Consider the following 13,911-nt stretch of genomic DNA (forward strand, 5'->3'; position numbering starts at 1 on the left):
AAATAGGCAAAATCACAACACGTGAATGATAAACGTGTGCGTTGCTGATGTTCTCCATGCTTTCTAACTAGAATGCCAACCATTAAGTAAATGCAAAAAAATCGAGGCACAGATATTTCTCTGAATTTTAGAACCATTAAGATTTATTTTTGTTTTGCATGTGGTTAATCATCACGACACATAAAAAAATATAAACCGTAAAATATAATTTCGTATTTTTAAATATATTAAGAATGTGAAATATTTCTATTCAGTTTAAGCTCAAATGGGTTTGAATCTTCGTACAGTAGAACAAAAATAAAACAAGCAATAATGCAAAGAAAATTAATAAATGAAAGAAAATTCTACATTTCACAGAACAAGTGCGCGCACACGCAGGTTCCCTCTGCGCCCGCGGGAGCGCGCAATGTGACGTCAGCGCCTTGCCGCGCAGTGATGATGGCGGTGCGTGAACGCGCAGTTAAAGTAATGGCTGCTCTGGAACGGCGGGTGCCTTGTCTCGATGATTTCGTGGGCCAAAGCTGGAGCGTCTGGACGGAAAGAGCCAACCTGACAGCATCGGAGGGTGAGTGAGCACTTCGTCGCCGGTATTTCTCCATCAACCACAAAAAAGTCTCACGGATGTGCTTTATTTTTCGTGGAAAAGGCACGGCATCCCAAACCATGTTACCCAAACAAAGAACCTGCCGGGTCCTAGTGCCGGCCGGGTTACGCGCTTGCGCTCTCTCTCTGATCAGTGTCGTCATAATAGAACGTGTTCCGTGTTCGTTTTGTCTGGAACTTCAAATGTAACAAACGCAATCAGTTTGAAACCACGAATCTCCTTTTGTCAACGGGCACATTATCACATCAGTTAATAGTGCAGGGTTCATTTGCAGGTAGTTTTTATTTTGGCCCCACCCACAGAAGAGCTTGTGCTTCACAGATGACCAGTTCATGGCACAGATTGCATTTCACATTGAAAATCTTGGGGAATAAAACCTAAACTATTGGCTTGATCCCATATGATTACTCCCATTAAACACCATAGTATGCGTAATTCAATACATGTCCCTTTTTCTCACAGTTTTGACTCCATATAGTGCATTCAAGACTGTAACCATCTATTCTGGACCAAATATAGTCCACCTTAGAAGAACAACCCATCATAGATCTGAATATTGGAGGGGACACGTCCTTCTCAATGTTTACCATGTGTCCGGCCTTTTGGATTGTTGGATTTGAAGGTTGGATGTATATAAGAGCCCCATATGTGTTGGTAAAGCATTGATGGATAATGCTTCAATAAAGGTCATGTTTTTATGTACCCTCTCTCCACACTTCCTCCAATCACTTTTCATAGGGTCCGATGGAGATGAATACAGCAAGAATGGCAAAAAAACGACGGAAACCATGACGCTGAGGAAAGAGGGTAGGCGTTATATACTTTACTTTGATTTCATCGAGAGACGGGTATTATCATGAAATGAACCCATTTAGTGATGGACTGATATATAAGCTGAATAATTGGCCGGTATTTGGCTGTTTTGAGATGATCAACATTAACAAATAATGTGGTGGTTCTTCCTCTCAGGTCCAACATCTATAAACAGCCTTATAAATGTATAATAAACATGTTCTTTTGTGAAATTCAAGTAAGTGTCATATTTTTTCATTCAATATCAGTAGTTTAAATTCAACAGCTATTATTACAATGTTATAAGGTGAACTAAGGTAAATTACCCAGTTTAAACAGTGCAATTTACCTAAATTCAACCTATCAGCATTATATAATCCATCAACCACCCTTCTCTTTAAATTTTGGCTCAAACCATTGAAATACCCACATTGGTTGACCTGTAAACCCATTCTAACATACTGTAATTTCATCCTTGTAGTAAAAACCCCTTATAATTAACATTTTTCTAATAAAGACTATTGGAGTTTTTCCAAATATGACGAAGAAAGTAGTGGTCAACCTAAATATATGTTTTCTTTAAAACAATACCAACGTGGTAGCTATGTCAATATGCACATTATTTGGCAGGTAAGACACTTAAAATGCTGGAATTATTTTTTGGTCAACAATTATACCAAACGATATATTTATTCTGTTTTCAGTTTTAAGTGAGTTTTAACTTGACCGTGCAAGCAGACATCGATTTTGACCAATGCTGATAACCTTAAGATAATCAAAAATGTTGTTTATTTTAAACAAATAGTTTAAACACACTATCATATTTTTGTGATGATAATGTGAAATGTTTATGTTCAGTTTTACCGTGAGATTGTCAAATATCAGACGGTCACTAGTATGAGCTGCCTAGCAAGTTTAGTTAACTTGAGTCCTTCTCTCTGGAAAAATGTGTGCATTTAGAAACAGAGTTTTTGATCATAGTCCCTATTGTTTTGTATGCTTCTGCAGATATGTCCATCTTCGGTCATTATCCTGGGCACGATGACTTCTTCCTGGTGGTGTGTGGCCACTGCAGTCAGGTGGTGAAGCCTCAGGCATTCGAAAAGCATTGCGAGAGGAGACATGGCCCTCTGGGTAAGCTCTATGCACACCTCCGCTCCACCCCACCTCCACCTCAGCAGCAAAGACCTCGTCACGGACACACCCCTCCCTCCCACGGAAGCTCCTCTTGGAGTAGCAGGAACCAGAATGTCGGGCCCCCGCGGGCATCTCCACAATCTCCCTCTACTCCGCCTCAATTCAGACACTCAAAACCTCCGAAAGATGGAGTTTGGTAAGATTAACGAAAGTCTGATCTTGTTGTTTTATGTTTAAGTTATAGTTCACCCAAAAATGAAAATTGTCATAATTTGTCGTTCCAAACCTGTAAGACTTTTGTTCATCTTCAGAACACAAAATTAAGATATTTTTATTGAAATCTCATCATGTCTGTCTAAAAAGTCTATTCACCCAAATCTCTGTTCAAAACGCTTATAAAGAGAGTGTTAAAAAAAAAGTATGTTTAATCCAAGTTTTCTGAAGTGACACAATCACTTTATATGATGAACAGTTTTAATTAAGGCTTATATTCACATATAAACATTGATCAGCGAACATAAACAGAAGCTCAACCATACTTGCTTGACGCGCAAGAAAAAACCTCTTGCAGGAAGCTCAAATGTGCTGGAGTGACACGTGAAAATGAACCTCATTGGTTCTTGCCCATCAAGTGAGCATGCTTGAGTTTCCGTTTACCTAATTTGAATGCAATATGTATGTTCGCTGATCAATTTTTATATGTGAATAAAAGCTTAAATTAAATCTGTTCATCATATAAAGCGAGTCTCTTCAGTAGACTTGGATTAAACTGCTAGATTCATATGGATTTATTTCACGTTCTCGGTTTAATGCGTCAGAGTTTTGGGTGAGTAGACTTTCATTGGTGGAACAGAAATCGTTGTCTTATGAATTTGGAATAACATGAGAGTGAGTAAATGATGACCGAATTTTCATTTTTGGGTCATTATCTCTTTAAAAGAGTGTCTGAAGTGTAAGAATCTTATCATTTGTGGTTATTAGCAACATAGACAACCTGTATAATTCATAAATGACTATCTTTCCCCCAGGCACTCGCCTTCAAACTCGAGTCATTCAGAATCAGCTGTTTTTAAGCAGCCGCCTCCCATCGAATCCACGCGGAGCTCCCCTCCTCCTACTCTCAGAGACCCCCCATGGCCACATGGAGGCCCATCGCCCAATCGGCCTTCCTCAACTGAGAGGCCTCAATCCCAGAGAGGCGAGGCTGCCTCGAACCCTGTCGCCTCCGGACACCTCCGTGGGCCGAGGACGTACAAGATGGTCTCCAGTAAGTCCTGACTGGAATTAGACTGATATATTGTAGACCTTATGTAGCTCCGCCCCTTTTCAGCGCTGTGCTCGTTCTGTCTTCCGGTTTATATTTCCACAGCATGAAGGTAAGATCTTACGGATTTAAGAATGAACATCTCATTTTAAAATCTTCTCAGTCGACTGACATCTGTTATGACATCCGATTCAAACATTAAAAATCTCATGATAACTTTCGTTAACTTTACAATAAGTAAATCCACTTCACCAGCTAATTACTCTTCGACAGCGATTCCATTGAAATATACAGAGCTACCGCATAAAAGGAAGTTCAAACACTAAGGGTGGCTGCACACTTTGTTTCTGTGGCGCATAAGGTCTTTGCATCTAATAATCATCACTTGGCTATGGTTGCATCCAAATGTTCAATATTTTTCCATGTGAATTTTGCTGACTACTTTGGGTGTACAAAGAATGCATGTCTAATTATTAATGTATATGTATAATTAGCCCCCAAAGTCATGTGATTAGGCAGTACCTAGAAGAGTAAATCTAAGCATAAAACCGGCTTTAGACACAGAAAGGTCCTTAAATGTTTTATGGAATTATGGGGAAACCAACTATGTGTGTATGTGTGTTTGTATGTATGTATATGTAAACACAAACTCAGAGGAACAACAAAACTGTACACCATGTTATGTATTTAACAAAAACTAGTCTAAAATGGAGAAGCCATGGGTGACAAACTAAGTACAGCCTTATTGCTTCCATAGGGATTAAGAGTGTTAGTAGCAGTCAGGAACTTATAATCAAATGACGTTGATTAACTGATCATCAGCAAGTGTGATCAACTCTATAAAAGCAGGAGTTTTGACAGTTTTATGGTCAGGATCTTTCAGGTTTGTGTTAACACAATGCCAAGGAGATCAGCAATGATCTTAGAGAAGTAATTGTTGCTGCCCATCAATCTAGAAAGGGTTATACGGCCATTTCCAAACTATTTGAAGTCCATCCTTCTACAGCGAGGAAGATAATTCACAAGTGGAAAACATTCAAGACAGTTGCCAATCTTCCCATGAGTGGATGTTCCAGCAAATTCACCCCAAGGTCAGAACGTACAATGCTCCCAGAAATCGAAAGAAAACCAAGAGCTACATCTCAGACTCTACACGCCTCTGTTAACATGTTAAAGTGACAATACAATCAGAAAAATACTGACAAGTAGGCTACAGCTTGTTTGGAAGGGTTGCCAGGAGAAAGCCTCTTCTCTCTAAAAGGAACATGGCAGCACAGCTTAGGTTTGAATAAACCACAAGACTTCTGGAACAATGTCCTTTGGACAGACGAGACCAAAGTGGAGATGTTTGTACATAATTCACAGCGCCACATTTGGAGAAAACCAAACAGAGCATATCAGCACAAACACCTCAAACCAACGGTCTAGCACTGTGGTGAAGGGATGATGATTTGGGCTTTTTTTGCAGCCACAAGAAAATGGGCATCTTGCAGTCCTTGAGTCGAACATTAACTCCTCTGTATACCAAAGTATTCTAGAGTCAAATGTGAAGCCATCTGTCTGACAGCTAAAGCTTGCCTGAAATTGGGTCACTGATCCCAAGCACACTAGCAAATAGAGAATGGCTGAAAAAGAAAAGAATCAAGGTGTTGCACTGGCCTAGTCAAAGTCCAGACTTGAAATGAAATGCTTTGACAGGACCTTAAGAGAGCTGTGCACAAACCTCAATGAACTGAAGCAACGTAAAGGAGAGCGGGGCAAAACTCCTCCACAACGATTTGTGAGAGATAGTCATATAGAAAATGATTACTTCGAGTTATTGCTGCTAAAGGTGGTTCTACAAGCAATTAAATCATAGGGTGTACTTGGTCACACATAACTTCTCATTTTGGCTTTAGTTTTGTTAAATAAATAATGACTGTGTAATATGTAATGTGGTGTAATTCAAAAGGTTGTACTAAATTATATAATTTATATAATATAATATTTATGGCTCTCTTGGCTTCTGAATTTATGTACCATCCATGTAATATAGACCACCTGTTCATAAAATCATGAATTTGACCAGAACTTTTCAAAAATTTCTGCAGAAAAAGAATGTGACCTCGACAAGCACTGTGGTGTGTTGGACCCCGAGAGAAAGAAAGTTTGTACTCGACTTCTGACCTGCAATGTGAGTTGACCGTCTAACCATAACCTGTTTTTAGTGTGCAACGTTTCTTATTCGTAGTTTTCTTTATTCAGGCAGAAGCAGAATGCTTGCTTTTTACTGTCCTGTAGTAGTAGTGGAAACGTATCTTGCCATCAAGAGTGTTGAAGCCCTTCACTGGACACTGGTTTGAGTGTGTAGACAGACAGGAAGTTCAGCCGACGTGACTAACAGGAAATGGGGAAGGGATTACAGGAAAAGCCTCTCTTCATTTGTGTAGCACGGCTTCAGGTTTTTGTTAAATCAACAGAAATTGTCTGTCTGTAGGACTAGTTAGTGCAGCTAAAATACCAGTATAACAATTCATGAACCTCTGTTTTCCTTCTGTCTTTTTTACTAAATCATTGTATCATGAGAAATATTTCACAGGAACTTACATGACAATTTTTCGAGTGAATGACTAAAGAAGTATTTGACTTTGTTAAAAGATTAACGATTTAATATTCATGAGTTATGAGATGAGAGATTGTGAAGCTATCTATAGGAGTAAGAAAAAGCACATTAAACGGCCTAATAAAAAGTCTATTAAAATCATTGAGGGTGAAAACTGAATATTGCAAAGTGATGTTGAATATTTGATATCCAGCATGTTTTCTCAGGTACCCAAATCAAGGAACAATGTGTCTAAAATTATGTTTTTCAAAATCTAGGGTATAGTGCTACACGTTGTATTAAATATTTTTTGGCCATACATTTAGAATAACGCATTGTTTGCATTGTTCAGTCATCATCAGGGTGAATGCTGCTTCTAAATTGATTTATTCAAACTACACAATCTCTTAAAGGCTTTCTAGTGCTTAATATTCCACAAAAGCCAAAACCACAATTCCTGTTGAAAGCGATTGCGCTCTCATCAGTTCAAACCAGTTAGCATATGTTTTATGAATGAAAGTGTGTTGCAGGGTTTCAGTCCAAAAAAAACCATCATCATCATCTTTCCTCCAGATTCATTCCATTCATCAGCGCAGGAAGGTGCAAGGCAGAAGTAAAAACTTTGACCAGCTGGTGGCGGAGCTGAAGATGAGTTCGAAGGCTCGGGATCGTGTATCTCAGGCCCCGGAGAGTTCAGCTGCTCCGACTGTAAGCCCAGAACCTCCCAGAGATGCACCTGCACCGCCTCTCTGCCGGAGACCTCTGACCAACAGCCCTGCATTTAGGTTAGAAACACTGATTTTTAAATCATATCTCTCTATAGTAATAATATATACAGTACTGTGCAAAAGTCTTAGGCATGTTAAAATCCCCCCCCCCCCCAAAAAGGTTTTAAGTCAGTTATTTATTTATATCTTTTGCTGTAGTGTGTCAGTAGGAAATATCAGTTTACATTTCCAAACATTCTTTTTGCCATTAATTGTAATAATCCAGTGAGATTTGTGTATGCACAAGGAGTCTGACAACAGCCGGTATGATCTGATCTCACCATCATCGAGTCCGTCTGTGATTACATGAAGAAACAGAAAAAACTGAGACAAACTAAATCCAGAAGAACTGCGGGAATTGCTTGAAGAAACCTTATATAAATAATAACATGCCTAAGACTTTTGCACACTACTGTATATAGCTGAACACATAAGCTGTTCTTATATGAATGCAATCTGTAAGTGAACTGTTAAAAGTACATGTTACCTGTAGTTTGCTGGAGTCTTTAAAGACATCTGACTGTTTGTGTGGCAGAACACCGACATTGTCTGAAAGCGTGGAGGAGGATAAACCCCATCTGGAGGATGGCAGCACACGACCACACTCTCCTCTCACCCAGGCCAACATCTCAGGTGATGAGAGCGAAGGAGAAGGGAACGATGACCCCGCAGACTGGCACTCAACTCCATGGCATCCCAAACCAGCCGCGGTACAAACAAACACTTACACCGTGTCATCTAGTATTACTATAATTACGTAATAGCCAGGCATTAAGAGTTATAGACGTAGTTGAGGTATGCATCACTGTTATAATTGTTCATAATTAGGCTTAGAGATTTGGATAAACCCTTAGTAACTGCATAGCAATGCCCTGGCAAACAACTGCAGAGTATCCTAGTATTGGGACTGTTTTTTTTTTTTATGAGAACAAAAATCTAAAAATCTCTCATTTTACTAAGCATGCATACGCACAAATTTGTGTGTGAAATCTGATGATTCACCAAAAAAGTTCATACTAAAATTTATTGTAAATTTATGAAAAAATGTGGGAACACACATTTGCAAAAGTACTTTCTCTGTGTGGCCTTACAATCGTGTTATATTTAATCTTAAGACTATTATTATAATATATTAATTAATTAATAAATGATGCAATTTAATTTTGTCTTAAATATATTTCATCATACGCAGCTTTCACTGTATTATAGCTTCAGCTGCGAGGTTTCTCTGAATAACACAGCTGGCTAATGAAAGCTCTGCATAAAGGTGTTTATTGTGTCTGAACTGGTTTTGAGAATTATATGCTTGTCATTGCTCGAGGATTAATTGAGCATTGCTTTAAAGGTGCAATGTGTGATATTTCTGAGGATCTATTGACAGAAATGCAATATAAGATCCATAACTATGTTTTCAGTGGTGTATAAAGACCTTACTTAATGAACCGTTATGTTTTTATTACCTTAGAATGAGTCATTTATATGTACATAACCGCGGCCACCCCTTCTATGAAGGTCGCCATATCGTGACGTCATGTTTCTACCGTAGCCGACAGCAAACAGACAGCGCTACAGAGCGCGTTTCATCACTAACTTGAATAAGAAGCAGCAGAAAAAGACGCGGCTTCCTACGTCGGCCACCGTAGCCTCTCATTCGAGTTTGAAATTTCAAGGAAAGGCCGCGAATTATTGACCGATTGCAATTCGCAAATCTCACCACTAGATGCCGCTAAAAATCACACACTGCACCTTTAAATACTAACTCTTTATGCTGTCTATATATTTGAAAGAAAGTGTTAATCCTTGACTTTCCCCCCATAGCTCTGTTCATTTGGGAGTCATTCTCTGGGTCATGGTGTCTTCACTTTCGATCGACGATTGCACCATCTACGGTCTGCCATGAGTGTCATGGTGGAGAACCACCTCAGCGCACATCTGTGGAAGTAAGAACCTCCTGACTTCTGTATGCCCTATCATAACAGTATGATTGTGTCATAGATGCAAACAGTGTGGTCATATTAACAAAAGGCTCAAAAGCAGGTACTTCTGCTGTGGACATCTCCAAAATCTCATAAAACACATCACAAACATGTCAAAGTAATACTTCACCTTGATATCAAAAGGAAAAAATAAGAAATTATATTATGAATTGTGAATGTGAACAAAGCTTTTGTCAAATTTTTAAACTGCATCGTTTCGTACTGCCTTTTTATGCTGATTTCAATCATTTTATCACGGCAATGAGAATCACGTATTCTTTCTTCTTTTTTCGGACCACTAAAGGATCGTCTGTATAATGGTATCATTCTGTCATACGTTTGCATCTTTTTAAAAAAGCTTTATGCTGGTCGCTATTCACTTCCATTATATGGACAAGCAGGAGCGGGACATTTTTAAAGCTACACTGTGTCATTTAAGTTGATTCTTAGCAAAAAAACACATTATTCTTTCAAAATGGTATGTGCTCATTCATGTGTAATTCCTTCCAACTAATCAAGTATTCTCGTGAGCGTAGAATCTGCCATTCAGAATACATGCGAGCGAGTCGCTCTAATGGCGCCTCCATTTTGCACCTCCATCTTGAAAATACATTAGCCAAGGCTAGAAAGTAATATTCAGTTGGTAGTCATATACAATTTCACCGCTAGATGGAGAAATTCTTACACAGTGTAGCTTTAAAAACAAATCATTTTGTGGTCTGAATAAAAGAGAAGGGCATAGATGCATTTAAACTACACCGGGGTGAGTAAATGATAACTTAATTTTAATTTTAGGGTGAATTATCCCTTTAATTTGAATGAAAATACATAATGTAAATTTGTTTTTTGTAAATTTTGGGTAAAATGTGAGCGAGACTTGATCTTGACACTCTCAGATTATGTGCTTTTGAGCCTGTTCCGAGATCCACTAGCTTCATGGTATTTCTTCAAGGTAGCTCTAAGGTTAATCTCCATTAGTTAAAGCTCTTCAGACCCTAACGAAACCGATTTCTTTCTCACAAAGCTGTCTTTACTCCCTGTACTGCATGCGAAAGTCAATGTTCTTCTGATTCCCCCCTCTCCTACTTACAGAAAAATACCTCAAGCATCAGATCCTCATTCCCAGAGTCCCCCAGCCAAGCCTGCAGCTGTTCCTGCCTCTCCTTCCTCCATTTCCCAGCATTCCAAACAGAAAGCAGGAAGTCACAACCCGACTTCTCTCAAGACTTCCTTCTACTCTTCCCACGGACCAGGCAAGGAGCCAAACCCGCAGAGTTCATCCACCAGCAAGGCTTTCGGTCAATCTGAGAACTCGGGGGGTGGTCAGTCCACAGCCTCCCCTTCTAAACTCGTTCGAACTCCTGCTCAATCGGGACCTGGTCGGCCCAAGAATCCGGTCGGCCGCCCCAGCAAACATCAGCTGCGTCTCAGGGATACAGATCGGACGTCCACGACGGACTCCTCTGCACTGCGCAAACGGAAAGCCTCTTTCCAAGAGTCGGACGCCATCAGCCCGGACAAGAATTGCATGTCCCAGAACAAGGGGCGGCCCCTCATCAGCAAAACGCCACCGTCAGCCTCTCACGGACAAACTAACGGCTCGCTTTCGCCGGGAAGCAAGCCGCGTCCCCAGCTCACGCCCTCGGATCCCCACGCGCCCTCCTCGTGGGCCTTTAAGAGGACTCACCCCCCGGCCCATTCGGCGCCGGACGCTGTCCCGCACAGCCGAGGAGTGGACTCAGGACTGCACGGCAGGGTGGCCAGCTTTGATCACAAGGGTTTGGGGAAGAAGCGCAAGAGCAGCGGCTCCTCTCCGCCCTCCAAACCCCACCGGCTGCCCACCTCCCCTCATTCCGGCTTCTACCCCTGGAAAGAAAGCAAAGGGGCGGGACTCTCCATAGGAGGGGAAAAGAAACTCAGCACACAAAAGGTGAGCAAATGTTTAGTTTCGTTCGTTTGTAATATCTCTTTCCACTGTAACTCTTGAGATATGCTTATAAAGGGCTTTAATGAAATTTACCAATAGATTTATATAAGTAGGCCCAGATTTAAAGCGTTCACCCAAAAATGAAAATTGTCATTATTTATTCACCCTCATGTCGTTCCAAACCCATAAGACTTTCGTTCATCTTCAAACACAAATGAAGATCTTTTAAATGAAATCCCTCCATTGACAGCTACGCAACTACCACTTTGACGCTTCAAAAAATTCATAAAGAAATCGTAAAACTAATCCATATTAATAGTGTAAAGTTTAGTCCAAATTTTCTGAAGTGACTCGATCGCTTTACATGATGAACAAATTGAGTTTAGGCTTTTATTTACACATTTATCAACACATCAGTTATGATAAACGGAAGCTCAAGCATGTTCGCTTGACGTGCGAGAACCAATGGGGTTCATTCTCGTGTTACGCAACACATTTGAGCTTTAGCAAGAACCAATGAGGTTTTTTTCTTGCACGTCAAGCTTATGTTCACTGATCAATGTTTGTAAATAAAAGCCAAAATTCAATTCATTCATCATATAAAGCGATTGAGTCTCTTCAGAAAATTTGGACCAAACTGCTCAATTCATATGGATTAGTTTTATGATCTCTTTATGGGTTAATCTCTATGAACAAACCCTTTAATTTTGTTTTTTTTCTTTTCCTTTTTAATGTATCTATAAATATTTAGCTTTTCTGTTTTCCATGCATTTTTTTCATAGTAAAATAAAACCTGTAGCCCTTTTTTTGCCAAATAATTTTGTCAGATAAATACTTTAACCAAGTTTTGTGTTTAGTTCTTCCCTCATATTTAAAAAATCTCAAATATTTTCCTCATATTTTGATGTTTTAATCAAACTTGTAGGGTTGGGGTGCAATTCAGTTAATTCCTTTTCCTGTTATTTCATTGAAACATCATGTACAAATTCTAAAGTTTTCCTAATTCCTTATGAATAAAAGTGTTGTAATTGTTGAAATCTGCAGATTTCTTTTAAAAAAGTGACATTAAAAATGTTTTTCAATTAAATGCTGTTTTTTTTTTACTTTCTATTCATAAAAGGAATATTAATGTATTATGGTTTTCATAAAAAAGCACAACTATTTTCAACATTAAGAAATGTTTCTTGAGCAGCAAATCAAATTTCTGAAGGATCATGTGACACTGAAGACTGGAGTAATGATGCTGAAAATTCACAGGAGTAAATTGTAAGCGTATTATGCAGTTGTGCTTAGAGTCAATTGTTTTATTTGAGATAATGAAATGAAACATGCCAAATTGTGCAGATATACATTATTATTAGATTTACAATATTAAAGTATGAAGAGGTTTTTAAATGTGTTTTAAACAGTCTTACTTTCATATGCAATGTTGCCTTAATGAGAGGCTTGGGAATAATATGGTTTATTATCATATTAATTGTTTTCTATCGCCTTTTTCTGCAGCCAAAATTGCACCACTGAGAGTGCCAGCCTTACAAGCCACTAAAAGAGCGAGCCCTACGAACTCTACCATATAGAACTATGGACGCAGGACTCCGGATGGTTGACTGACTGTTTGAATTGTGTATGTGTGTGTGCGCATGTTTAGCTACTATGAATGTCTGTCTGTCTGTCTGTCTGTGTGTGTATGTATGTGGACGTGTATGAAACAAGATGGGGGAGTGAATTTCTCTGTGAATTCAGAAAATACCTCAGAATCTACTGAATAATGCTGCTACGTAAATGTTGTTTATAAAATGGATTAAAATATTCTTTATACTCAGCACTGTCTGTATTTCACTCAATGTTTTGAGAGAGAGAGAAAAAACTATATATATATATATATATATATATATATATATAATATTTATTTTATAAAAGTATTTTTAATACCACTGAATTAAATGTATTACGCATGTTTTTTTGTTTACTTCATACGCGGTCTAAGTTTTTTTTTTTTTTTTTTTTAATGGCCCTAAACTTAATCGTCGTGAATGCGCTCTTTTTAAACTAAATCTTTTTTTTTTTTTTTCACATCCATGAGATGCTGGAAAAAAATAATGGCAATCCACTGGTCAGTGGTGTGGAACCCTGTATTTAAGAGCACCACACCTTTTCTGCCAAGTGTACAAAAATTACAAACGGGTCACCGGTTCGTCTCTAGATGTCTTTCTGCTCTGTTTTTCTCACTTTTTTAAATGTCTTGGCAAAATCTTTGCTCTTAAATATTAAGTAGGTTACTGTTACGTATCATGTTTATTTTGAATATTAAAAAGGCTATGTCGACGTTCCTCGGCTATTGTCCTATGGCGAACGCTCGTTCATGAATATTAATGTGGTCATGCTCGCTTTGCTCGGTAACCTTCCAATCGCAACCATAGATTTGTATACGTAGATTCTACATTCGACCGTTCCAAGCACGTCGGCGGGCCCGCCATCATGCAACGGTCAACGTGTCGTCACTCACTCAGTAAGAAACTAAGAATCATTACTGCCACAACATTGCGCAACTTCTGGTTGTGAAACCTCTGAGATTTAAATGGAAACCTTTTTAAAGTTGAGAATGTGTTGGTTTGTGTTTTTATATGTATTAACTATTCCATTTTTTTCTATGGCACTTTGGTAATGTTTTTACTTTTACTATAATAACGTATTAATGTCGTGTGAGCTGACGCCTTTGTCTTGTTGTATTGTGTTATTCATTTATAGATATTCAAACATGCGTTCCTACCGTTGCAGACTTGCACACTTAAATCAACTTGCTTAATTCGAAATGTTCACGGACCGCTCCAATATGGCGGACAGCTTACATGTTGCGGCTCAT

At 38.9% G+C, this 13,911-nt stretch overlaps 1 protein-coding gene across 2 annotated transcripts; it reads left to right on the forward strand.

Moving 5' to 3' along the window:
- Positions 1-362: 362 nt before the first annotated feature.
- On the forward strand, positions 363-12,871 carry atxn7l2a (ataxin 7-like 2a). Of its 2 annotated transcripts, XM_081357225.1 has the most exons (11): positions 444-565; positions 1,067-1,226; positions 1,343-1,411; positions 2,405-2,729; positions 3,562-3,800; positions 5,888-5,970; positions 6,952-7,163; positions 7,681-7,855; positions 8,964-9,085; positions 10,214-11,051; positions 12,552-12,871. In XM_081357225.1, the coding sequence occupies exons 2-11, from the start codon at positions 1,184-1,186 to the stop codon at positions 12,567-12,569; spliced, it is 2,124 nt and encodes a 707-aa protein (XP_081213351.1). In that variant the 5' UTR covers positions 444-565; positions 1,067-1,183; the 3' UTR covers positions 12,570-12,871. The 2 variants fall into 2 exon arrangements, with proteins under 2 accessions (XP_081213350.1, XP_081213351.1); XM_081357224.1 differs by lacking the exon at positions 1,067-1,226 and having other exon boundaries at positions 363-565.
- Positions 12,872-13,911: the final 1,040 nt, after the last annotated feature.

The sequence above is a fragment of the Scardinius erythrophthalmus genome (assembly GCF_964197995.2).
Source record: "Scardinius erythrophthalmus genome assembly, chromosome: 25".
In the NCBI taxonomy this organism is placed as follows: Eukaryota; Metazoa; Chordata; class Actinopteri; order Cypriniformes; family Leuciscidae; genus Scardinius; species Scardinius erythrophthalmus.